This window comes from Bufo bufo, chromosome 1 (genome assembly GCF_905171765.1).
Source record: "Bufo bufo chromosome 1, aBufBuf1.1, whole genome shotgun sequence".
NCBI lineage: Eukaryota > Metazoa > Chordata > Amphibia > Anura > Bufonidae > Bufo > Bufo bufo.
The window spans coordinates 713960947-713986410 of NC_053389.1; the positions used below are offsets into that span (position 1 = coordinate 713960947).

The 25464-nt window shown below is 47.6% G+C and overlaps 1 protein-coding gene across 1 annotated transcript; it reads left to right on the forward strand.

Annotated features, from left to right (window-relative positions):
- The first annotated feature begins 4535 nt into the window (after positions 1–4535).
- LOC120986904 (protein kinase C delta type-like) lies at positions 4536–21876 on the forward strand. Its single transcript, XM_040415592.1, has 7 exons — positions 4536–4947; positions 14842–15122; positions 16154–16245; positions 19158–19359; positions 20190–20333; positions 20641–20766; positions 21748–21876. The coding sequence occupies exons 1-7, from the start codon at positions 4536–4538 to the stop codon at positions 21874–21876; spliced, it is 1386 nt and encodes a 461-aa protein (XP_040271526.1).
- The last annotated feature ends 3588 nt before the right edge of the window (positions 21877–25464 follow it).

The following is a 25464-nucleotide window of genomic DNA, read 5'->3' on the forward strand; positions in this document are numbered from 1 at the left end:
TGAAATTAAAAAGATGACTGACATCGGTGTAGAGCCAGAGGAGGCTCCACCGGCCTACGCTCCGGGACCGGAGCAACCCGCTTGCCGCCCAAGGGAGAAAGAACCCGAGCCCTGCTATGGCTCGTGGAGGGACTTTTTCCAACCATCTTTTAAATGGTCCTCCCTGATGGCGGAGATCCGAGAGGCCGCTATCAAGCGGAACACAAAGACTAAAATCGTCTATGAGGAACTAACCAAGACCATCCACGAGAAGCATACGCACACCCAACCCCGCCTGGAAAGGAGAAAGGGAGTGGTGCTATCGTTTGACAAACCCCGTGGCTACGGGTTTATTCAGGACTATCTAACTGGCAGAGACCTCTATGTTAATCGAAGGTCTGTCAAAAGAGACTACCTCCCTTCGTACCAGCACAGCCTCCGTGAGGGAGAGGAAGTGGAGTACACCCCTGCCGAGAGCCTGCGAGGCCCTTATGCGACTGCTGTGACCCGTCCCAAGCGAGGACCTGAGGATTGGGAGGCAGAAGAAGAAGACCACTCTGGCTGCGAGCGAGAACCGGAACGCTCTCCAGAGCCGGCCCATCACGCCTTCCAGGAGCGGAGCTCCTTCATTGGGCCGAACGTCTTCTGGCAGCCAACCGTGTTGGAGAAATGGGTGAGCCCCTACCCTTCCCCCGAGCTGCCACGTCGGGAGAAGACACTATCTGAGCTGGAGCAGCAAAGAGGATTGAGTGCTACCTTCCAGAACATCCGGATGGGACGGAGACCTGAGGCAAGTCCAGAACCTGAAGAGGCCGAGTCTGCATCAGCGGTGACTGTACCTGCGCCGGCGGCGCCAGCAGAGAACAGCGACTCCGACACCGAGAGTATTGGTGAGCAGATCGTCCGGCTGGAGGAGAAGTTGCGGGAGTTGCGTAAGACCTACACCGCCAGGATCCAGACGCCGCCGAGGAAGGATGAGGTAAGGGTGCCTGTCACCACCCGCCGACCGCCTTCTGTTGTCACCGCTCCGTCAGTGCCCCAGACCGGACCCGCGATTGCTGTGAATTGCTGCACCCAGAGCACCGGACCGCTTGCTGCGGCGGTACCAAGTATGTCACACCCTGCAGTGATCATGCCAGGGCCGGCACGGCCCACCAGAGGGTTCACCCCTAGGCCTATGGGGCCAATACCTATTAGGGGCCCCTTTACCCTGCAGCTACCCCCTGATACAGTCATGTGGGCCCATCCTCCTGTAGAGGAATACTACAGAAGATATCTCCCTGCAGAGCCAAGTAGCTACAATATGCCACTGTGATCAGCCTGCTAGGCCCTTGATTTATTTCTTCAGAAGGTGATGTTAACCCTTCCAGGACAGGAGTCCTATGTTGCTGGTCCTTTGTTGCAGCTGCCAGTTTGTCCACGGCCCAGTGGTAGGTGTTGACCACTGAAATCAGAAAGTCAGCAAGGCCACGTTTGTTTCCAGGACCTCCTGCCTGCTTTTGTTACCCCACACCAAGTTGTGCCTGTTCCTTTGTTGCACCTTTTACCCTTCACCCCCTTTTCAGGTTGATCAGGGGTTTTACAGCACTTGTCTTTGCTGTCCATTTTATTGTGCAACCAGTTACCAAGGAACCGTGCCCGGAGACAGACTCAAAAGATACCTGAGCCTCTGAGATTCTTACTCTTTTAAAGTATTGTGCCCAGAGATGGACTCCACCGCATGAGAGCCTCTGTGATTTAATAAGAAATAACCTGGGTACGGACTCATGTTTGTTATTTGAGCCTCCAAGAACTTTTATACCGTTTTCTACTGTTTTATCATGGACTTATTCATTGTCATGGACTATCCTGGTTATATTGTTACGCTGTGCCAGGTCAGCGCCCCCATTCCATTCACTATCCTGAGAGAAGAGAACGACGCCCCTTGTCACTACCCTGCACCTTTGCCAATTGGACCTGATGTAAATGCAGTTGAATTGCATGTATGTATGCCTGCATGTCTCTATTTTCTATTCCAGGTAGAGATTCCAGTTGGGCGACCCATGATGGAGTACGAGGGCGTACTCAGCTTAAAGCAGTGGGGTATGTAGTATACGGGAGTTGTAATACCCGTTACTACCAAAGGTCACTTGGTGTGCTGTTGTCCCTTCTTAATTATGGAAAGTTGTTGTATGTCAGTTTTGTAAAATGCAATGTAATGTGTGTATTTCCCGGTCACTGAAACTTGCATGCACAGGCCTGCTAGGGGTGTTATTACAGGTTCTAGTCCATAGAGGGAGCTAGAGAGCCCTAGTTTATATAAGGCCAGACAGGGAAGTGCAAGGCAGACGGAGTCTAGTGTCTGTAATCTACAGATGGAGATTAGATAATGTCTGAGACAAGTCCAGGCCTGAAGCCTGCTGTTCAGGAGAAGATTCCCTCCTGAATTCCTACATGCTGAAGCAAGAATACCTTAGCCTGAGGAACCATTCAGAAGCTAGGAGAGACTGAGGCAAATATCAGAGGAGCCAGAGGTATTGAGGAAACAGAGGAGGTACTTATGAAAGCCATAATCAAGGATATAAAGCCAGTATTAGGTTAATGGGCCTTGGTGAAGAATTGCTACATTCCAGGATCAGACAGAATTAGAGTGCTAGCTCCTGTGCTGAGAATCCTGCGTTTTACACTCTGTAATTACCCTGCTGTACTGAATTGCCTGCATCGACCGAATTGCAAAATCGACTGTATGCTGAGGAACTGCGTTTCCAATATTGTCTCTGCCTGCAAACTACTAAAGTTGAAGTTCTGTTTTAACACCACGTTTCCTCAAATTATTCCTGCATCCGCAAACGGCGTGCCACCGTTTACTTGGCACTGGCGTCACGAACTATTCCTACCTATACCTGCCCTTGCAGAGAGTCAGCTGTACCAGGTTAGTGTATATTGCACTACTACACTCAGAAACACCTACTACGCACAACTTGAGTACACTGCACATTCACTTCAATGGGGCCGCAAAAGATGCGGACAGCACTCCGTGTGCTGTCCGCATCCGTTGTCCGTTCCGCGGGCCAGCTAAAAAAATATAACATGTCCTATTCTTGTCCGCGCTTTGCAGACAAGAATAGGCATTTATATTGACGGCGAACCGCAAAAAACAGCACGGTCGTGTGCATGAGTACTAAATGGAGACTTTTTGCCATGCAACTAATTGATTTTAACTATGAAGCTTTTGTTGCAGTCTGAAGCAATACTGTACATTGAGTTGCATTTGAAGAAGACCCATCACCGCTCCTGACATGTCTGTTTTAGTAACTACTTGCATTCCCCATGTAATAACAATTCTGGAGCATCTATTCTTATGACTCTATACAATGCCATTCCTTTAATATTCCCATCAGAAGTAATGAATGAATTGCTGGCAGTCTGCAGTGAAGCTCCAGATAGGTGTTACCAGTTGGTGGGGGGGTCCTTGCATAGTCTGACTGTGGAAGCACTGATTGGATCGTGCAGGCCAGGAATCACACAACATAGAGTCACAAGAATAGATTTACCAGAATTGTTGTAACAAGGGAGATGCAAGTAGTGACTATATGTCAGGAGATGTGACAGGTCTTCCTTAATCTTGTGGACTGCAGCTGCCACTTGATAATTTCACTTAAAAGGGTTGCCCCATCTGGGACATCAATGAAATATCACTAGGATATGCCACCAATGTCTGATAGGAATTGGTCCCAGAGGTGGGACCTGCACCTATCTAGAAAACAGACCCTCCAAAGTGAGGGAGAGCATGCAAAGTGTGTTCGCCACCCATCACAAGGAGATTTAGAGAATAGCCGCTTTGCCATTTTCTGAAGTCCCATAGCAGTGAACGGAGGGTGACCACACATGCGCTGCTTCTCTCTGTTCACTCAGGTGTCCCATTCTAGAGAAAAGAGCGAGTCCTAGCAATATGCCATCAATGTTGCACATGGGAATTATGTAATAGGATTAGAAATGTGATGAAATGAATCAGTAGTTCTACAAAATGTTTCTGCTTAGCCCCAGCCTAACCGACAACTGTTCTTACTATTCCCCTGTCCATACCATTAGACTATATAGGGACACAACCCTTTGATGAGAAAGCTGAGTTTAGTTTTCAATTTCTTCACACATTTCCAGTAGGAATAACAGAGGAACGGCACAATGACAATGTTTATCAGAAAGACAGAATTCTTTCATAAATAGGGCACACGTTTCTCCTGCCATCTTTATAACGCAGATTATTGCTCCACCTTTGCAGCAGATTTCATTTCATAAAAGTTTCCAATATGTTCCTTAAAGATCACAGTAAAATGGAAACTTATATTTATTCTATCAAATGTAATAAATTTATTTTCAATAAATATTATGTTCAAAATAAGGATGGCAGAAATGGCTGAACACTATTGGTCAGTTCCTGCTCACATCACAACCGTGTAACCAGGGCAACTGTGGTGCCCGCATCTGTATAGTAGGTGGCAGTTGGAAGTGGCAGTTAGAGTTGACTGGCGACGGAGGACATACCTGTATCTGCTGACCTGATGGAAAGCGCTACAATGGATTCGGAGGAAGAGAAGATTGTTATGAAGAGGAGAGGAGCGAAGAAAAGAAGAGGAATTTCTGACTCATCGGCTGATGAGCAGAAGGTGATGGAGAAAGAAGAGGAGACTCTCATCAGGAGGAAAGGAGGGAAGAAGAGACGGACCATCCTGACCCCAGTGGATGAAGAGAAGGAGACACCCAAGAGGAGCAAGAAGAGGAAGAAGAGAAGACCATCCAGCTCCTCCAAGAAGACGTCTCCTAAGGATCAGCTCATTCAAGTGAAAGAAGATGTGACTAAAGAGCCCAAATGTGCCAAGAAGAGAAAACTCATCCTTATCTCTTCAAAAGGAGCAAAGAAGTCCCTGATCAAGAAGGAGGACGACACCGTGAAGACAGAAGACCAGCAGAAGGACCAGAGAGTCTCAGGTAGATGCACACATACAGGAATACACAAGTTATACATCCTGAACACTTTGTTATAACTTTACATTAATCTGATCTGTAGCGCTGAGACCTGAGACAAGCAGAAGGAAGGGGATTCCACATTTACAGCTGGGGGGTTACTAGGGGTGGAGGAGGGGTGCTATCTGCCATGTACATTGGGAGCGACAGCGAGACATTCTGTCTTGGTCAGGGTATTTAGATACTAGCTAGAGAAGTATAATGGGAATTAGTCCGTATACCAGGGGCAGACTGGCCATAGACCCTACAGCAAAATTTCCCATGGGCTGATGTCCAAGGGGCCACCTGACCCCTCCTCATGGCTGCCAGCTGGGTATATAACAATCTCATACTCTTAGCAGTAAGTACCTGTATCATTGGTGATACAGTATTCGGTTCTGCAGGGGCGGTATCTTGTGTTGCATTATGGTAATGCTGCCCCTCCTACTTCTAGTGTCCCTGCATACTTATGTGGCCCCGCCTTCTGTCAATTCGAACCCTACTACAATATGGGGCCACTTTTAGTTTTTTTCCAGGGCCACTTTAAGTTCCCAGTCCGCCCCTGCCATATACAGTCCCAAGGTGACTTCTAATATTCTTAATAATGTATTCCAGGAAGTGCATTACTCCTTGTGGAACACCCTGCAGCTGCTGCAGAACTTCTTTTCTTTCGGACACTTTCACATGAAAAGTATTTGTCAGATCCGGGAAAAGAAAATACATAAGAAATGCAGAGTTTTCCATGATCCTTCCTCTCTGTGTAGGTTCCTCTCTGGGTTTAGTTTCCCATATACTGACCCCAATACTGACCTGAATATGTAAGTGGGAAAGAGCCCCCAGGTCTGCAGCATCTGAGCTGTTTAATGCTGTTCTGTAGCAGCTTTGACCCAAAACTGCATTTATTTAGGTGGTTTCAGGTCTTTAATTATTATGGGGTGAGTATTTACTCCGGGGTTTGTATTCAGGGGTCTGGTCTGCAAGTTTACAAACATTTTATTTATGTGTCATTCACTGTATAGTAAAAATGGCGTCATCTTTATCCCACAGGTCAGTACAGTCACAGAGATACTAAATGTACATCGTTTTTTGTGTTTACTACATGTACAAAATAAAATATTCTCAGACCCTGAACCTGTGCACTTATTCTGTGAATGGAGCGTGTAAGGCTTGTTTTTTGAAGACTGAGTTATAATTTTTATTGGTACCAAACATGCAACTTTTTGACCACTTTTTATTCCATTTTTTTGGAGGTGAAGTGACCAAAAAGCAGCAATTCTCGCATTGTGTATTTTTTTAAGGTGTTCACTGTATGGGATATTTCAATTGGTTCAATTTTTCACTTTCTGTTGTAAAATTTTTCAAACAAAACTACATTTCTATATACATTTTTCTCAAAATTTATTGTTCTACATGTCTTTGATAAAAAAAAATGCAATAAGTGTATATTTATTGGTTTGCGCAAAAGTTATAGCGTTTACAAACTATGGTACAAAAATGTGAATTTCCACATTTTGAAGCAGCTCTGACTTTCTGAGCACCTGTCATGTTTCCTGAGGTTCTACAATGCCCAGACAGTAGAAACACCCCACAAATGACCCCATTTCGGAAAGTAGACACCCTAAGGTATTCGCTGATGGGCATAGTGAGTTCATGGAAGTTTTTATTTTTTGTCACAAGTTAGCGGAAAATGATTTTTTTATTTTTATTTTTTATTTTTTTCTTACAAAGTCTCATATTCCACTAACTTGTGACAAAAAATAAAATTTTACATGAACTCACCATACCCTTCACAGAATACCTTGGGGTGTCTTCTTTCCAAAATGGGGTCACTTGTGGGGAATTTATACTGCCCTGGCATTTTAGGGGCATTTTTTAGAGAGTTTGGAATCCAAATGCGTAAAAAATGCCCTGTGAAATCCTAAAAGTACTCTTTGGAATTTGGGCCCCTTTGCGCACCTAGGCTGCAAAAAAGTGTCACACATGTGGTATCGCCGTACTCAGGGCGATACCACATGTGTGACACTTTTTTGCAGCCTAGGTGCGCAAAGGGGCCCAAATTCCAATGAGAATCAATCTTTACGATTTCACAGGGCATTTTTTTACGCATTTGGATTCCAAACTACTTCTCACGCTTTAGGGCCCCTAAAATTCCAGGGCAGTATAAATACCCCACAAGTGACCCCATTTTGGAAAGAAGACACCCCAAGGTATTCCGTGAGGGGCATGGCGAGTTCCTAGAATATTTTTTTTTTTGCACAAGAGCGGAAAATGATTTTATTTTTATTTTTTTCTTACAAAGTCTTATATTCCACTAACTTGTGACAAAAAATAAAATTTTACATGAACTCGCCATGCCCCTCACAAAATACCTTGGGGTGTCTTCTTTCCAAAATGGGTTCACATGTGGGGTATTTATACTGCCCTGGCATTTTAGGGGCCCTTGTCATGGTCTTACCTGCTTGCTGCTCTCCTTCGTTTGACATGTGCTGGCGGCCATCTTGGGTCCTGGGTTTCTTGTAGCCTTCCACCCTGCGGCTCCTCCTTCCCCTGGGAGGAGCTGGTTGCCTAGCTCATATATATAGGAGGTCTGTGGCTTCAGTTCCTTGCTTGGTCCCCTTGTGTTCACATGCTTCTAAGACTGCTGCTGCTTCTGGTTCCTGATCCTGGCTTCGTCTGACTACCCTGCTGGTTCCTGATCCTGGCTTCGTCTGACTACCCTGCTGGTTCCTGATCCTGGCTTCGTCTGACTACCCTGCTGGTTCCTGATCCTGGCTTCGTCTGACTACCCTTCTGGTTCCTGACCTCTGGCTTCGCAAAGACTCTGCTCGGTTTCACCATCCGTTTGGACTTTTGCTTTACAGCTTTATTTTCAATAAAGCCTTCTTATTTTCATTTATCTCTTGTTGTACGTCTGGTTCATGGTTCCGTGACATTAGGACCAAGCCATGAATTCTGACGGTACAGGGCCATCCTCGCTACCCACGCTGGTTGCCAGACTTGATCAGCAGGATCACCTGTTGGGTCGGTTCGCTGTGGCGTTGCAAACCCTGCTTGAACGCACGGCTCATTTCGCTCCCGTTGCCGATGGGTCGGTTGTCGCTCCTGGGCTCGCTCCTACTGCCGCTCCGGTTGTTGCGCCAGAGTCTACCCCGACACCTGTTGTTGCGCCTGCGGTGTTTCGGGGTATGACCGGTTCTGCCCCTCTTCCACAGCGCTTTGGGGGAGAGCCAACTCAGTGCCGAGGTTTCCTTAACCAGGTGGGCATTTATTTCGAGTTGCTGCCACATGCCTTTCCTACTGAGAGATCAAAGGTGGGCTTCTTGATCTCGCTGCTCTCGGACAAGGCCTTGGCCTGGGCCAGCCCTTTATGGGAGAACAACAATCCGGTGGTTGCCGAGTTTTCCGGTTTTGTTGCTTCTCTTCGGAAGGTATTCGATGTGCCGGCTCGTGCTGCCTCTGCTGCGAAGCTCCTTATGTCCATCAGACAGGGTTCACGATCCGTAGCTGAATACGCCATTGAGTTTCGTACCCTGGCAGCAGAGGTGGGCTGGAATAATGAGGCTCTGGTCGCTGCTTTCTCTCATGGTCTCTCGGATGCCTTGAAGGATGAGGTTGCAGCTAAGGACCTACCAGTTGAGCTCGAGTCTCTTATTTCTTTCCTGATTTTGATTGACACCAGACTCAGGGAGAGACCTTCCTTTAAGGAGAACCTGCGGTGGTCTTCTAACACATTGGTGCCTACGTTTGCTGTCCCACCCGTGCCTCCCTCTCCTCCCACGCCTCCTGGGGATGACTTGTCTGGGGGTGAACCCATGCAGCTGGGGTTTGCTCGCCTGTCAGAGGGGGAGAGGGCACTCCGGAGACGCGAGGGCCGATGCATGTACTGTGGTCTCGGTGGGCATTTTCGGTTGGCATGTCCGAACCGTCCGGGAAACGCTCGTACCCTGAGATCCTGTCGGGGGCAGATCTTGGGTGGAGTCTCCTCGTCCCCGGTTTCCCGTGTTGACAAACCACTGATCACTGTTGTCCTCTCCTGGGTCGGGGGCTCGGTGACGACCCAGGCGTTGGTGGACTCTGGTGCTGGTGGTTTGTTCATTGATAGTGTGTTCGCTGCCGCCAATTCCATTCCTCTGCAGGCTCGAGGTTCCCCACTGGCTCTTGAGGCGATAGACGGCAGACCCCTTCTGCCGCCACACGTGACTCATGAGACCCTTCCAGTGGGGATAGCCATTGGTGCCGTTCACAGAGAGTCGGTCTGCCTCCAGGTTATTTCGTCTCCACACTACTCGGTGGTCTTGGGGTACCCCTGGCTCCAGAAGCATAATCCGACTTTCGATTGGAGATCGGTCGAGATCCTCTCGTGGTCACCGCAGTGTGGGGCTAGTTGCATCCCTGGGTCTGTCAAGTTGCTGTGTACTTCCTCGGACTCTCTGTTGCCTCCTGAATACGAGGAGTACCGGGATGTATTCGATAAGGTGCGCGCGGTTGCCCTACCTCCGCACCGCCCATACGATTGTGCCATAGAGTTACAATCTGGTGCCGTTCCTCCTCGTGGCAAAGTCTATCCACTGTCGGTAGCGGAGAATGAGGCCATGGAGGAGTACGTGAGGGAGGCGCTTTCACGCGGACACATTCGCAAATCTTCGTCCCCGGCAGGGGCTGGATTTTTCTTTGTGAAAAAGAAGGGCGGTGAGTTGAGGCCTTGCATCGATTACAGGGGTCTCAATCGCATCACGATCAAGAACGCTTACCCGATACCCTTGATTTCCGAGCTGTTCGATCGCCTTAAAGGGGCCACGGTCTTTACCAAACTCGACCTGAGGGCGGCATATAACCTGGTAAGGATCAAGGCGGGCGATGAGTGGAAGACCGCGTTTAACACCAGGACCGGTCATTACGAATCCTTGGTTATGCCCTTTGGGTTGTGCAATGCGCCCGCAGTCTTTCAGGAATTCATCAACGATGTTTTCCGTGACCTGTTGCAGCAGTGTGTGGTAGTCTATTTGGATGACATCTTGGTATATTCTGAATCCATGGAGGCCCACATTCTGGATGTCAGACGAGTGTTGCAACGGTTACGAGAGAACAAGCTGTTCGGTAAGCTTGAGAAATGCGAATTTCACCGATCCCAGGTAACCTTCTTAGGTTACATCATTTCCGCTGAGGGGTTCTCCATGGATCCTGAGAAGGTTTCGGCTGTCTTACAGTGGCCCCAGCCCAGTGGTCTTCGTTCCCTGCAGCGCTTTTTGGGCTTCGCCAATTATTATCGGAAGTTCATCAGGGACTTTTCCATGCTGGCCAAGCCTCTCACGGATCTGACCAGGAAGGGCAGTAATTCCCAGGTCTGGCCGCTCGAGGCCATCCGAGCTTTTGAGGCCCTAAAGTCCGCCTTTGTGTCGGCTCCGATTCTGTCGCATCCCAACCCTGGGTTGCCCTTTGTCCTCGAGGTGGACGCGTCTGAGACGGGAGTAGGCGCCCTTCTGTCTCAGCGTAGAACACCAGAGGGTCCTCTGCTTCCTTGTGGGTTTTACTCCCGGAAACTGTCTTCCGCGGAGTGCAACTATCAGATTGGTGACAGGGAGTTATTGGCCATCGTGCAGGCCCTTAAAGAATGGAGGCACTTGCTCGAGGGTTCGGTGGTTCCGGTTCTCATCCTGACGGACCACAAGAATCTGACCTACCTTTCTGAGGCCAAGAGATTGACACCACGTCAGGCCAGATGGGCTCTGTTCTTGTCACGTTTTAATTACGTGGTCTCCTACCTACCCGGTTCCAAGAACATCAGGGCGGATGCCTTATCACGGCAGTACTCCGAGCTGTCCAGGGAGGAGTCGATTCCGACTTCGGTCATACCTCCGAATCAGATCCTGGCCGCCATTCGCACCAGCCTGACCTCTCCCCTGGGTGAGCAGATTTTGGCGGCTCAATCTGGTGCTCCCTCTGGGAGACCCAACGGCAGATGTTTTGTGCCTGAGGAGTTGCGCACTCGGTTGTTGCGAACCTACCATAACTCCAAGACCGCGGGGCATCCTGGAAAGAATCAGCTGTCCTGGGCTGTTTCACGTCTGTTCTGGTGGCCTTCCCTACGTTCCGACATCGCCGCATATGTAGCGGCATGCTCCATTTGTGCCCAGAGTAAGTCCCCTCGGCACCTTCCGTTGGGCCTTCTGCAACCCATAGCCACCGGGGAGCGCCCATGGTCACACCTGGGGATGGATTTCATTGTGGACCTCCCTGCATCCCGAGGCCATACGGTCATTCTCATGATTGTGGATCGGTTTTCCAAAATGTGCCACTGTGTTCCTCTCAAGAAGTTACCCTCTGCACAAGAGTTGGCCACGATTTTTGCCAGGGAGGTCTTCCGGTTGCACGGTTTGCCTAAGGAGATTGTGTCGGATCGGGGGAGTCAGTTTGTGTCCAGGTTCTGGCGCGCCTTTTGCTCCCAGTTGGGGATTCATCTCTCCTTCTCCTCGGCCTACCACCCTCAGTCCAATGGGGCCGCAGAACGATCCAATCAGGCCTTGGAGCAATTCCTTCGTTGCTATGTCTCCGATCACCAAGACAATTGGGTTGACCTCCTGCCTTGGGCTGAGTTTGCCAGGAACACGGCGGTAAACTCTTCCTCCGGGACGTCTCCCTTCATGGCCAATTATGGGTTCCAACCTGCCGTGTTACCGGAGGTATTCTCTCACCAGGATATTCCGGCTGTGGAGGATCACCTTTCCGTCCTACGTGCTTCTTGGGTACAGATCCAGAAGTCCCTTGAGGTCTCTGCGCAGCGCCAGAGATTCCAGGCTGATCGCAGACGAGCGTCTGCTCCTTCCTACCAGGTCGGAGACCGTGTATGGTTGTCCACCCGCAACCTCAACCTTCGAGTGCCCACTCCCAAGCTGGCGCCTCGCTTTGTTGGTCCCTTCCGAGTGCTTCGCAGGGTAAACCCGGTAGCCTATGCCCTTGCGCTTCCTCCTGGCATGCGGATCTCCAACGTGTTTCATGTCTCCCTGTTGAAGCCACTGGTGTGTAATCGTTTCACTTCCTCGGTTCCTCGGCCTCGTCCGGTCCAAGTGGGCAATCGTGAGGAATATGAGGTGAGCAATATCCTGGACTCACGCCTGGTCCGCGGTCGGTTGCAGTTTTTGGTCCATTGGCGTGGTTATGGTCCAGAGGAGCGTTCCTGGGTTCCCTCCGCAGATGTCCATGCTCCTGCCTTGCTCCGAGCCTTCCACGCACGCTTCCCTCAGAAACCGTTTTGTGCTCCGCGGAGGAGGGGCCCTTGAGGGGGAGGTACTGTCATGGTCTTACCTGCTTGCTGCTCTCCTTCGTTTGACATGTGCTGGCGGCCATCTTGGGTCCTGGGTTTCTTGTAGCCTTCCACCCTGCGGCTCCTCCTTCCCCTGGGAGGAGCTGGTTGCCTAGCTCATATATATAGGAGGTCTGTGGCTTCAGTTCCTTGCTTGGTCCCCTTGTGTTCACATGCTTCTAAGACTGCTGCTGCTTCTGGTTCCTGATCCTGGCTTCGTCTGACTACCCTGCTGGTTCCTGATCCTGGCTTCGTCTGACTACCCTGCTGGTTCCTGATCCTGGCTTCGTCTGACTACCCTGCTGGTTCCTGATCCTGGCTTCGTCTGACTACCCTTCTGGTTCCTGACCTCTGGCTTCGCAAAGACTCTGCTCGGTTTCACCATCCGTTTGGACTTTTGCTTTACAGCTTTATTTTCAATAAAGCCTTCTTATTTTCATTTATCTCTTGTTGTACGTCTGGTTCATGGTTCCGTGACAGCCCTAAAGCGTGAGAAGAAGTCTGGAATATAAATGTCTAAAAATCTTTACGCATTTGGATTCCGTGAGGGGTATGGTGAGTTTTTTTTTGTCACAAGTTAGTGGAATATGAGACTTTGTAAGAAAAAACAAAAAGAAAAAACTATTTCCGCTAACTTGTGCCAAAAAAAAAAATCTTCTATGAACTCGCTATGCCCCTCAAAAGTGATCTTTATAGCGCCGCAGCGATTTTACGGTGTTTTTGCAGTGATCAGTCACTGCGGTGGGGCGGACTGAACGCAAGTGTGCGCACACGATCAGGCCTGATCAGGCGAACACTGCGTTTTTTGTAGAGCCTATAGAACATGTCCTATTCTTGTCCGCAATTGCGGACAAGAAAAGGCATTTTCTATATAGTTCTGGCAATGTGCGGATCCGCAAAATGCGGAAAGCACATTGCCGGTGTCCGTGTTTTGCGGATACGCGGTGTCCGTGTTTTGCGGATCCGTGGATCCGCAAAACACATACGGACGTCTGAATGGAGCCTTACAGGGGGGTGATCAATGACAGGGGGGTGATCAGGGAGTCTATATGGAGTGATCACCTCCCTGCCATTGATCACCCACCTGTAAGGCTCCATTCAGACGTCTGTATGTGTTTTGCGGATCCGTGGATCCGCGGATCCGCAAAACACATACGTACGTCTGAATGGAGCCTTACAGGGGGGTGATCAATGACAGGGGGGTGATCAGGGAGTCTAATATGGGGTGATCAGGGGTTAATAAGGGGTTAATACGTGACAGGGGGGGTGTAGTGTAGTGGTGTTTGGTGCTACATACAGAGCTGCCTGTGTCCTCTGGTGGTCGATCCAAGCAAAAGGGACCACTAGAGGACCAGGTAGCAGGTATATCAGACGCTGTTAACAAAACAGCGTCTAATATACCTTTTTGGGGTTAAAAAAATCGCATCTACAGCCTGCCAGCGAATGATCGCCGCTGGCAGGCTGTAGATCCACTCGTTTACCTCCCGATCCTGTGAACGCGCGCTCCTGTGTGCGAGCATTCACAGGAAATCTCGCGCCTCGCGAGATGACGCGCCGAAGCGTGAAGGAGGAACAAATCGACCGCCGCCGGAACGCAATCCTGCGTTAGGCGGTCCGGAGGCGGTTAAACATTTGACGCCCACTGTGTATGGAGTCTATACCCTCCTCTGCGATATATGACATACTGTATATATACAGTATGTGACATATCAGGAAGGGTTAAAGGGATTGGTTGACCTTAATATGTCATATTCATTTATATATGATAAAAAGTAAAGCACATTTCACATTCACATGCCATTAAAAATAATCCAGTGAAGAGTTATGATGACTTACATAGTATAGCGCCAACTGGTGTTCACAGTGTATAGCAACGTGCGCGTCCATCTACTGAGCTGAGGGCTGCTGGTCACACATGCTCACTCTCCCCAGAGCCAGGTCTCTGCATAGTGATCCTGTGTTCATGGCAGAACAGCCGATAGAAATAGCTTTCTGCATGGAAGAAGCCTTTTTATTAGCTCCTCTGCAGTGAACACAGGGAAGAAAGCCATGTCTTTCAGCTGCTCTGCAGTGAGCAGAGAGGAGCACTGTGAAGAGACCCGGCTATGAGGGGAGTGACTGACCTGTGACCAGCAGCACCCAGCTCAGTAGGTGCACATTAAACACCAGGTGGCGCCGTACTGTACAAGTAACTGTCAGAACTCTTCACTGGATTATTCAACATACATATGGTACATAGGCGACATGTAATTGTGGGACAACCCTTTAACCCCTAAACACAAAATCACGTGCATGTACATTATATGCATGAAGAGGTTGTAGTCTGAGTCTGTATTTATCTATGGGTGCTGGATGCCAATAAATAGAATAATATAGTCCCCCACCTGTCACCATTCCAAGTCTATGGGACTGCTGGAGAAAGCCCAGCTCTGTGTTTGGCAATGCAGATTCATTACTGTTGTCAACAATGGTCTATGAGAGTAACAGAAAGGGCCAAGACAATCGATGTGGTATTAATGCCTCAGATGAGAATATACCTTTAATTGTCTTCTCCTGTTTTTCTATTATTTCCCCCCCAGTTGAGGACAGTGGTGTTCGGCCAACCTGCTCTAGAAGCACAATCTCCGATAACATCAAGGAGAGATTAATATTCCATCATGTGCTCGGGGAGGGAAGTTATGGAAAGGTCATCTTGGCTGAGGACACTTCTAACCATCAGAAGTATGCTGTTAAGATCATCAGCAAGAGATCCATGCTTGCCGACTGTGAGGAGGCGGATGTGTTGGTGGAGCACCGAGTGTTACAGCTGGCATCTGGGAGCCCCTTCCTTGTCCACGCGGCCTTTGCATTTCAGACCAAGGTACACTACTGACAACTTCGCTTTTATCAAATGTCTCCACTCATAACCCAATCAGCAGAAAAGGGGCCAGCAGCAGTCGCTGGAGAACCCAAGACCCTTCACTGTAACACCTGACATAATGACTATCCATGTCAGAGCGAATGGGTCTGGTAGGATTGCAGGGGCCCCCAGTGATCAGAAAAATGGAGGTCCTTGAATCCCCATGTGAATGAAGAGGCAAGGTTGCATGAGTGACTGCCTCCACAGTAGCCACACCACTGCCCCTGTTCTCAGGATTGTTGAGGGCTTCGGCAGATGGACCTCAGTGATCAGACACTTACTACTTATCCTGTGAATACAGATCCACTCACATGAACATGTCCGTTCTGCGGACTACAAACTGCCGAGCTGCAAAACATGAACACCAGCTGTGTGCACCTCACTTTGTGGGGGGGAACCCACTAACTTCAATGGGTCCTCGAATCCATAAGATATGACCAAAGAGGGGACATCTTCTATCTTTTGAGGCGTGATCACACAAACCCAGATGCACACGGAAAGGCCAATGTCCATGTTTTGCGGATCCGTGGTTTGGGAAAATATTCCCTTGTACTCCAAAATATACAATACTTTTTGTATCAAGTCCTCATAGTTTGTAGTATCTCTTACTTGCAGTTATGAATGATCCTTCATTGTTTCTCCTCGCCATGTCATGGACACACGGACACTCGGATCATTAGAGTACGGTTATCAGATCTGTGTCTAGTAAAGTGCTGAGCACCATGTCTCGATCTCAGGACCAGGATAGATTTATAGCAGATGGAGGAAGGCAGTGAAGGTTTCTATTCATAACTGCAAGCAGAGATCATAACTGAGAACCTGATACAGAAAGATTATAAAGCTGTATAATCTTTCACTATATACAAAGAATAACCGTTACTTAATGAAACTGGAATATCCCTTCAAGGATTACAGAAGCCGCTGCTATATTCTGTCCAGTAAATGTGTAAATGTGATCTGATGGATCAGTAATGGCGTCTTCTATGTCACAGATGCTTGTTCTACTTGGGCTGGAATACATGAGCTGCGGGGACCTTGATCAATTCCTGAGGATGAAGGGGCGGCTTGACATCCCCAGTGCAAGGTAAGGCTGGATACAAAACCTCAGCTAAAGGCCTCATGCACATGCCTGTATTCCGCGGCCGAGAGCGGTCCGTGGTAACCCGGCCGGGATTCCTGCTGACATTGGTTGCTATGACGCCGTTCGCTTCATGCCGCCGCTGCACTACAGTAATACACTGGTATAGATCATACGAGGGTATTACTGTAGTGCAGCGGCAGCATGAAGCGCACGGCCAAACGGTCAGAAGATGCCATGAAATGTTAGATACAGCGTCCTGCCTCATGTACATCACACTGATGAGATCTGCTCCCCCGTTTCTTCTCTACCAAAGAAGGATTGAAGAAATGTTCCTCAGGAAATGTTAGGGAATGTTTCCCCTCTTCCTTGGGCTCTGATCCTCCATCTGATATTAAAAGACATACAGGAGAACAGATCTCCCCTGTGTGATGTGAAGGAACCTTAGGCCTCTTTCACACAGGCTTTGAGAGAATAGGTGCGGGTGCGTTGCGGGAACATGCGCGATTTTTGTAATGCATTTTGTAATGCGTTTTGCACTCGCGTGAGAAAAATCGCGCATGTTTGGTACCCAAACCCGAACTTCTTCACAGAAGTTTGGGCTTGGGATCGGTGTTCTGTAGATTGTATTATTTTCCCTTATAACATGGTTATAAGGGAAAATAATAGCATTCTGAATACAGAATGCATAGTAAAATAGCGCTGGAGGGGTTAAAAAAATAAAATTAAATTAAACTCACCTTAGGCTACTTTCACACTAGCGTTCCGCTTGTGAGTTCCGTTTGAAGGCTCTCACAAGCGGCCCCGAACGCATCCGTACAGCCTCAATGCATTCTGAGTGAATGCGGTTCCGCTCAGAATGCCTCAGTCTGGCACCGTTTGACCTCCATTCCGCTCAGCAGGCGGACACCCGAATGCAGCTTGCAGCGTTCGGGTGTCCGCCTGGCCGTGCAGACACCAGACGGATCCGCTCCGAACGCAAGTGTGAAAGTAGCCTTAGTCCACTTGATCGCGCAGCCCGGCTTCTCTTCTGTCTCCTTCTTTGCTGATTGCAGGAAAAGGACCTGTGGTCACGTCACTCCGGTCATCACATGGTCCATCACATGACCCATCACCATGGTAAAAGATCATGTGATGGATCATGTGATGACCGGAATGACGTCACCACAGGTCCTTTTCCTGCAATCAGCAAAGAAGGAGACAGAAGAGAAGCCAGGCTGCGCGATCAAGTGGACTAAGGTGAGTTTAATTTTTTATTTTTTTTAAATTAACCCCTCCAGCGCTATTTTACTATGCATTCTGTAATCAGAATCCTATTATTTTCCCTTATAACCATGTTATAAGGGAAAATAATAATGATCGGGTCTCCATCCTGATCGTCTCCTAGCAACCGTGCGTGAAAATCGCACCGCATCCGCACTTGCTTGCGGATGCCTGTGATTTTTATGCAACCCCATTCATTTCTATGGGGCCTGCGTTACGTGAAAAACGCACAAAAAGGAGCATGCTGCGATTTTCACGCAACGCACAAGTGATGCGTGAAAATCACCGCTCGTGTGCACAGCCCCATAGAAATGAATGGATCATGATTCAGTGCGGGTTCAACACATCGCATCCGCGCGGAATACTCGCCCGTGTGAAAGGGGCCTTAGGCTACTTTCACACTCGCGTTTGGTGCGGATCCGTCATGGATCTGCACAGACGGATCTGTTCAGATAATACAACCGTCTGCATCCGTTCAGAACGGATCCGTTTGTATTATCTGTAACATGGCCAAAACAGATCCGTCTTGAACACCATTGAAAGTCAATGGAGGACGGATCCGTTTTCTATTGTGCCAGATTGTGTCATAGAAAACAGATCCGTCCCTATTGACTTACATTGTGTGTCAGAACGGATCCGTTTGGCTCAGTTTCATCAGACGGACACCAAAACGCTGCTTGCAAGGCGGAATGGAGACGGAACGGAGGCAAACTGATGCATTCTGAGCGGATCCTTTTCCATTCAGAATGCATTAGGGCAAATCCGTTTTGGACCGCTTGTGAGAGCCCTGAACGGATCTCACAAATGGAAAGCCAAAGCGCCAGAATGATAGTAGTTTTAGGCCCCATTTACACGTCCGCAATTTCGTTCCGCATTTTGTGGAACGGAATTGCGGACCTATTCATTTTAAATGGGGCTGCACGATGTGCGGCCCGTCTCCGGAAATGCGGATCCGCACTTCCGGGTCCGCATTTCTGTTCCCGAAAAAAAATAGAACATGTCCTATTCTTGCCCACAATTGCGGACAAGAATAGGCATATTCTATTAGTGCCGGTGATGTGCGGTCCGCAAAATGCGGAACGCACATTGCCGCTCTCCGTGTTTTGCGGGTCCGCGGATCCGTAAAACACGTTACGGACGTGTGAATGGAGCCTTAATCACATTCCCAGGTATTAAAGGGGTTCTCCAGGAATGGTCAATGGTCACAAGCAACTTGTCCTAGAATGTGACTAGAACTGGTTTCCTCCAATAGTAGAGCTGCTTAAGGCGGTGAGGGTAGCGTCCTCACTATACACTGAGCCCTGCTCCTGACTGCACTTTACATTGGTGAGTGTTCCTGTCAGGGTCATAGGATGGATCTATTACTGTGTGTTGTAGACCAGGATCCTGTATATATGATATGCCGTCAGGCCTGAGCAGAGGGCAACCCGTCCTAGTCAGGTTGGTTCTGGCCATTAACAATCATTCCTGGAGACACCCTTTAATAGCAATCCATGTGATTTTAAGCCCCCATACAGCCCTGGCCATAAGAAATTGTCTCATCAGTGGAAAGTGATGACATTGATTTTTGACTCTTATTCCAGTGACTGGTAAGAATGTCTAACAGTCTTCTGTGTTATCCTCGCATTATATTCATTTAATTACTTTTCTGACAGATTCTATGCCGCTGAGCTTGTGTGTGGCATCCAATTTCTCCATTCGAAGGGAATCATCCACAGAGACCTCAAGCCCGAGAACATCCTGGTGGCTGAGACGGGCCATATTAAGATCACGGATTTCGGTCTCGCACTTGAGAACATGCTTGGAGACCGCACAGCCACCGAATATGCTGGAACAAAAGGCTTTGTGGCTCCTGAGGTGAGAAAAAGGGAGTTTTCTCATTTCCACCATTCCATTTGTATTAAAGGGGTTTTCCAGGTTTGGAATATCGGTCGCATATTCTCAGCTTCAGCCATTAATATCACATTGGTGGAGGTCCGACTCTTGGCACCCCCACCTATTACCTGTTTGAAGGGTCCTCATTGATGGTCTGAGCTCTACCTCATTGATTACTGCACGCCACCTACCTGATGCCGGCTACTGCAGCTTCTTCTCATTGACGTGAACGGGACAAGGCTGCAATAACCTGCAGGTAGCGCCTGGCCCTTCATACAGCTGATTGGTGGGGATGTCGAGAGTCAGACCCCAACTGATCTGATACTGATGGCCTATTCTGAAGAAAGATAATGAATATTCTGAATCCCTTGAATGATGGTAATTCTTATTTTTAATCATTTATTTTCTCATCATTATGTATTGATGAATGCTTCCTGTTCTGGACCCGGCCAATTCTGGAAATTAAATTTTTCAATTTCTCTTCCTTGCCTTCTTAGGGCCATACTTTTTAATGCCAATGTATTGAGAAACTGTAAAAAAAAAAATATTTATGGAGAAGAAAAAGAAAACTTTTACGGCGTTCACTATGCAGTAAAATTACTTATTCTGCAAATCAGTTATTGTCAGGGGAAGCTCAGTGTGGCCATTCAATTCCACTGCAGTGGGTGCTGGTGGAGAAACCTAATATTTGAATGTGCCTGTTCCAATAAATAAACCACCATGTAGCACTTGATCACACTGAGCCTGTAAAAGTGAGATTTCCTCTGTCACCTTCATATGCCGTGTAGTCACTCTTCTCTCCTTTCTGGCAGATGCTGGCTGGGAAGGAGTATGGCGTCGGAGTGGACTGGTATTCATTTGGTGTCATCTTAAATGAAATTATCACCAGTGAGTGCACTTACAATCCTGCACTGTTTGACAAAACACGCTCCGGCGCTAAAGACATCATTAAAAAGGTCAGTATGTTCCTACATGACACTACTGTACTGTATACAATGTTACATGACAACCTGTGATAGGAGAGATCTCCCACTACGATGCCCCATAGTGCACCATGATCTCATTCGCCACGGTAGTGTTAAGGGGCAAACGTTAGGGGAAATTTTTCAAAACAAGCACAAGGGAAAAGTGGAGAATTTGCCAATAGAAACCAATTAGATTGCTTATTTCATTTCCCATATATGTAAGATCTGGAGTCTGATTGGTCATTGTGTTCAGACGTCGTTATAGTGACTAAGTTATAATTACAATCCTCATTTTCAGCTCCTCCAGAAACATCCTGCCAAGCGCTTAGGAGTCCACGGGAACATCCGAGGCCATCATTTCTTCCAGCATATTGACTGGGTCTCTGTGGAAGCCCTTCGGATGGCCCCACCACACATCCCTGTAGTAAGTAAATGAAGAAAAGCTCTTCCCTGGTCTAGATACACTTTATATACTGTATATGATTCTCAATGTCAGGGGCTTGATAGGGGGACATGTTGGCAGATGGTAAAAAGGGGTGCAGCCGTCATAGGACATGGTAGTTTGGTGACTGGGGCACTGAACTCCAAATCCAGGAATGCATGTCACCATACAGAGCTTTTATGTATGACTTAGTGGAGAAGAGCACCACAACCCACATGAGGATGTAGAGGAAGAGAAATACTACTGAATTAAAATGTCAGGTTCTGGACAGTGCTTGAGGTCCTGATCTGACACATATATCCTCCATGATGTTCAATTATTCTTTATGCAGATTTTACTAGGATTGCCTCAACATGATAACTTCTGTCCATACTTCCTAGTAGGGTATGTACATGCCATAGAGAGGGGCCAGATATTTTTATTCGATGACCTACAATATCTATATACAGGTCATCAGTATCTGGTGGGAGTACCACACTATGGAAAGCCGGCTGATCAGCTATTTGAGAAGGCACCGGCGCTGGCTAAATCACTGTGGCCTTCTTCCAGCCGAAGTCAATATCGGCAGAATACAAACCGATCCTAATCAGAACCAGAGGGCAGAAACCAGGGAGTCACATCAAGTACAAAAGGGGTCAGGCAAAGAGTAAACTTTAACCAGGCAGAGGTCAGAATCACATAGGACAGAATATAAATGAAGCAGGGTAGGATGGTAAAATACCAATCACAGGCAACCTGTGGTCAGCAGGCTGCCCATTTAAGTAGGCTGTTATTCCTGGTCACATGACACTTCCAGCGTCACGTGATGATGATGTCAGTGTGCTGGACGTGCGCTTATGATGGAGGATGGGTACATAAGGTGATCATATTACATGTGATAATACTACCAGCAGAAGCTTCATATCAGGTCTGTGACGACTTGTGATGATCATATCCTCATTTTCATCTATTTTTTTCTTATAGCCATCTACACCTCAACGCTGTGCCAAGCGATTCAACCTGGGCATAATGGAGGCAGCAGCGGCCAAGAAGGGACCTTTACCATCTAAACATCAGGCCATTTTCAGAGGGTTTTCATTTGTCACCCGGTAAACCCTCCACCCGCTCTAATGTCATCAGAGCAATATGTCCTCCTGAGCTCCTGGAGACGGACAGAAGAACAGACCCAGGTATATAGCTGGAAATAAGTGGTGTTCCTATACAGCTATATGAAATTCCTAATGATTCAAGATTTATCTTGCCCCAAATGTGTAGCTTCAGTTTCATGAGCATTAAATGATTGTGTAAAATCCCTCATCTTCACATGAGCTCTCAGTCTTTATATATTATACCACATCTTGTGGTATCTGTATTGATTCATCCTGTCATATATCCTACAGTGTGAAGACCATGAAGAACTATGACAACAGGACCTGCGATTGGCACTGGGCTGAAGAAAAATAACATCTGGAAGACACTTGATGAGAGAGGACACTGGTCCTGGATCTCACAGATCAACGCTGGATGACTGTGGGTATGTATACGGGCATTTGATCCAGGGACTATATTCCCACTGCCATATTTGCAGTCAGGAAGGAGTGTTTTTCCCCTTAGATCAGGACAGATTGGCAAATGTCATAAAGGGTTTTTTCTCACCTTCCTGTGGATCAACACAGTTGCCCTTCCCCGAATTCAGCCATTCCCCTAATCAAAAGTACAATTCGGACCACCTTTTGTGGACAGATTAGGCCTTGTTCACATCAGCATTCAGCCTTTCCGTTCTCCTGCTCCATTATAGGAGCAGGAGAACGGAAAGGACGGATTCGGCTCATAACTGAGCCGAGCGGAGCCTACGGACCTCATAGACCCCCATAGACTATAATGGGGTCCGTTAGGTTTCTGCTCAGAAGATGATTTTGGAGCGGAGACAAAATCATCTTCTGAGCGGAAACCTAACGGACCCCATTATAGTCTATGGGGGTCTATGAGGTCCGTAGGCTTCGCTCGGCTCAGTTATGAGCCGAATCCGTCCTTTCCGTTCTCCTGCTCCTATAACGGAGCAGGAGAACGGAAAGGCTGAATGCTGATGTGAACATAGCCTTATTTAGTAATTGATTCAGGGACTAATCTGACTGCCATGCGTGGAGTCGGGAAGGAATTTTCCCTCATGTGAAGCTGATGGCTGAGGCTCAGTGAGGTTTTTTCGCCTTCCTCTGGATTAATAATATCTGATCCAGGGAAATAGTCTGACTGCCCTAAGCGGAGTCGGGAAGGAATTTTTCCCCCTACAGGGGGTTTTTTCGCCTTCCCCTGAATCAATAAAAGTCAATGGATCTAACATATCCTTGACTTTGATTTGGTATTTACACCAAATCATCTGTCCCATCATTAATAAAATTATAAATGAAATAAAATTCTCTATTCCCCCCTATGTTGTTGTGTGCCTGGTTTTATTTCCACTGACGAGCCATGTGCTGCTCAGGGCTGTATTTCACTGGTCTCCTCATATGATTACATATTAAGTTTCTGCTCTACTTTCTGTAAGTAAAAAGAGAACATACGAGTTCATGGTAAAAAAGATTAATATTGAATATTAATCTACATTCAGCAGGGGCGTACACAAAAATCATTGGGCCCCATAGCAAGATTCAGAATTGGGCCCCCTAACTCCGCCCATTACCCACCCGGCTCCTCCCCTGTCACACCCATTTGCTAATAAGTAAAGAAACACAATCTATAAATAACCTTTTGAAACGGTTACGGATAAATCTTTTTTTTTTTATTAGAGGGAACAGCATTCCTCCGCCTTCACTCAAAGGTGCCGCGATCAGCATTGATCGTGGCACCTGGGGGGTTAAATGATGGGGGTGGTGCACTGTCCAGAGACATTACATCCTATGTGACCGATATCAGCCGCTCCTCTTATAACGCTCCAGTGCTGATATAACCTCCAGAGACATTACATCCTATGTGACCGATATCAGCCGCTCCTCTTATAACGCTCCAGTACTGATATAACCTCCAGAGACATTACATCCTATGTGACCGATATCAGCCGCTCCTCTTATAACGCTCCAGTGCTGATATAACCTCCAGAGACATTACATCCTATGTGACCGATATCAGCCGCTCCTCTTAAAACGCTCCAGTGCTGATATAACCTCCAGAGACATTACATCCTATGTGACCGATATCAGCCGCTCCTCTCATAACGCTCCAGTACTGATATAACCTCCAGAGACATTACATCCTATGTGACTGATATCAGCCGCTCCTCTTATAACGCTCCAGTACTGATATAACCTCCAGAGACATTACATCCTATGTGACTGATATCAGCCCCTCCTCTTATAACGCTCCAGTGCTGATATAACCTCCAGAGACATTACATCCTATGTGACTGATATCAGCCGCTCCTCTCATAACGCTCCAGTACTGATATAACCTCCAGAGACATTACATCCTATGTGACTGATATCAGCCGCTCCTCTTATAACGCTCCAGTGCTGATATAACCTCCAGAGACATTACATCCTATGTGACCGATATCAGCCGCTCCTCTTATAACGCTCCAGTGCTGATATAACCTCCAGAGACATTACATCCTATGTGACTGATATCAGCCGCTCCTCTTATAACGCTCCGGTACTGATATAACCTCCAGAGACATTACATCCTATGTGACTGATATCAGCCGCTCCTCTTATAACGCTCCGGTACTGATATAACCTCCAGAGACATTACATCCTATGTGACTGATATCAGCCGCTCCTCTTATAACGCTCCAGTGCTGATATAACCTCCAGAGACATTACATCCTATGTGACTGATATCAGCCGCCCATTTGGACTAATTAGCGTCTTTTTTCGTGTGCTACTGATATCTAAAACTTCGTGTGCTACTGATATCTTTTTATTAAAATACTTTAACAATATACTGGAAAGAGTTAACATTCCCAGTGATTGCAGATCACCTCCTTAACTTGGTAGTCTGCTGTTGTTTTAGTCTTTCACAGCAGCATGCTAGCTAGTCACTACAGCTTTAGTCTATTGCCACCTTGATCAGTTGCCTGTATTCCTGCATTCACTGTATTGCTGTGCTAGCTAGTATTTCCTCCTCTCAATCCAAGTTTTAGATATCAGTAGCACATGAAAAAAGACGCTAATTGGTCCAAATGGACCGCTATGTGTATACCAATAAAGTATTCGTCGTACATGTGAAGGTGCAGCGTACTCAAGTTGTGTGTAGTAGGTGTTTCTGGGTGATGTAGTGCAATATACACTAACCTGGTACAGCTGACTCTCTGCAAGGGCAGGTATAGGTAGAAATTGTTCGTGACGCCAGTGCCAAGTAAACGGTGGCACGCCGTTTGCGGATGCAGGAATAAATTTGAGGAAACGTGGTGTTAAAACAGAACTTCAACTTTAGTAGTTTGCAGGCAGAGACAATATTGGAAACGCAGTTCCTCAGCATACAGTCGATTTTGCAATTCGGTCGATGCAGGCAATTCAGTACAGCAGGGTAATTACAGAGTGTTGAACACAGGACTTGCAGCAAAGGAGCTTGCACTCTAACTCTGTCTGATCCTGGAATGTAGCAATTCTTCACCAAGGCCCATTAACCTAAGTCTGGCTTTATATCCTTGATTATGGCTTAAATAAGTACCTCCTCTGTTTCTCTCAGTACCTCTGGCTCCTCTGA

What these genes read in the sequence shown, in the direction of transcription:
- LOC120986904 (XM_040415592.1), top strand. Translation starts at nt 4,536, where the DNA reads ATGGATTCGGAGGAAGAGAAGATTGTTATGAAGAGGAGAGGAGCGAAG. An exon ending in CCTTTGCATTTCAGACCAAG is followed by an intron (nt 15,123 to 16,153) that starts GTACACTACTGA and finishes TCTATGTCACAG; the next exon opens with ATGCTTGTTCTACTTGGGCT. An exon ending in CCCCACCACACATCCCTGTA is followed by an intron (nt 20,767 to 21,747) that starts GTAAGTAAATGA and finishes TTTTTCTTATAG; the next exon opens with CCATCTACACCTCAACGCTG.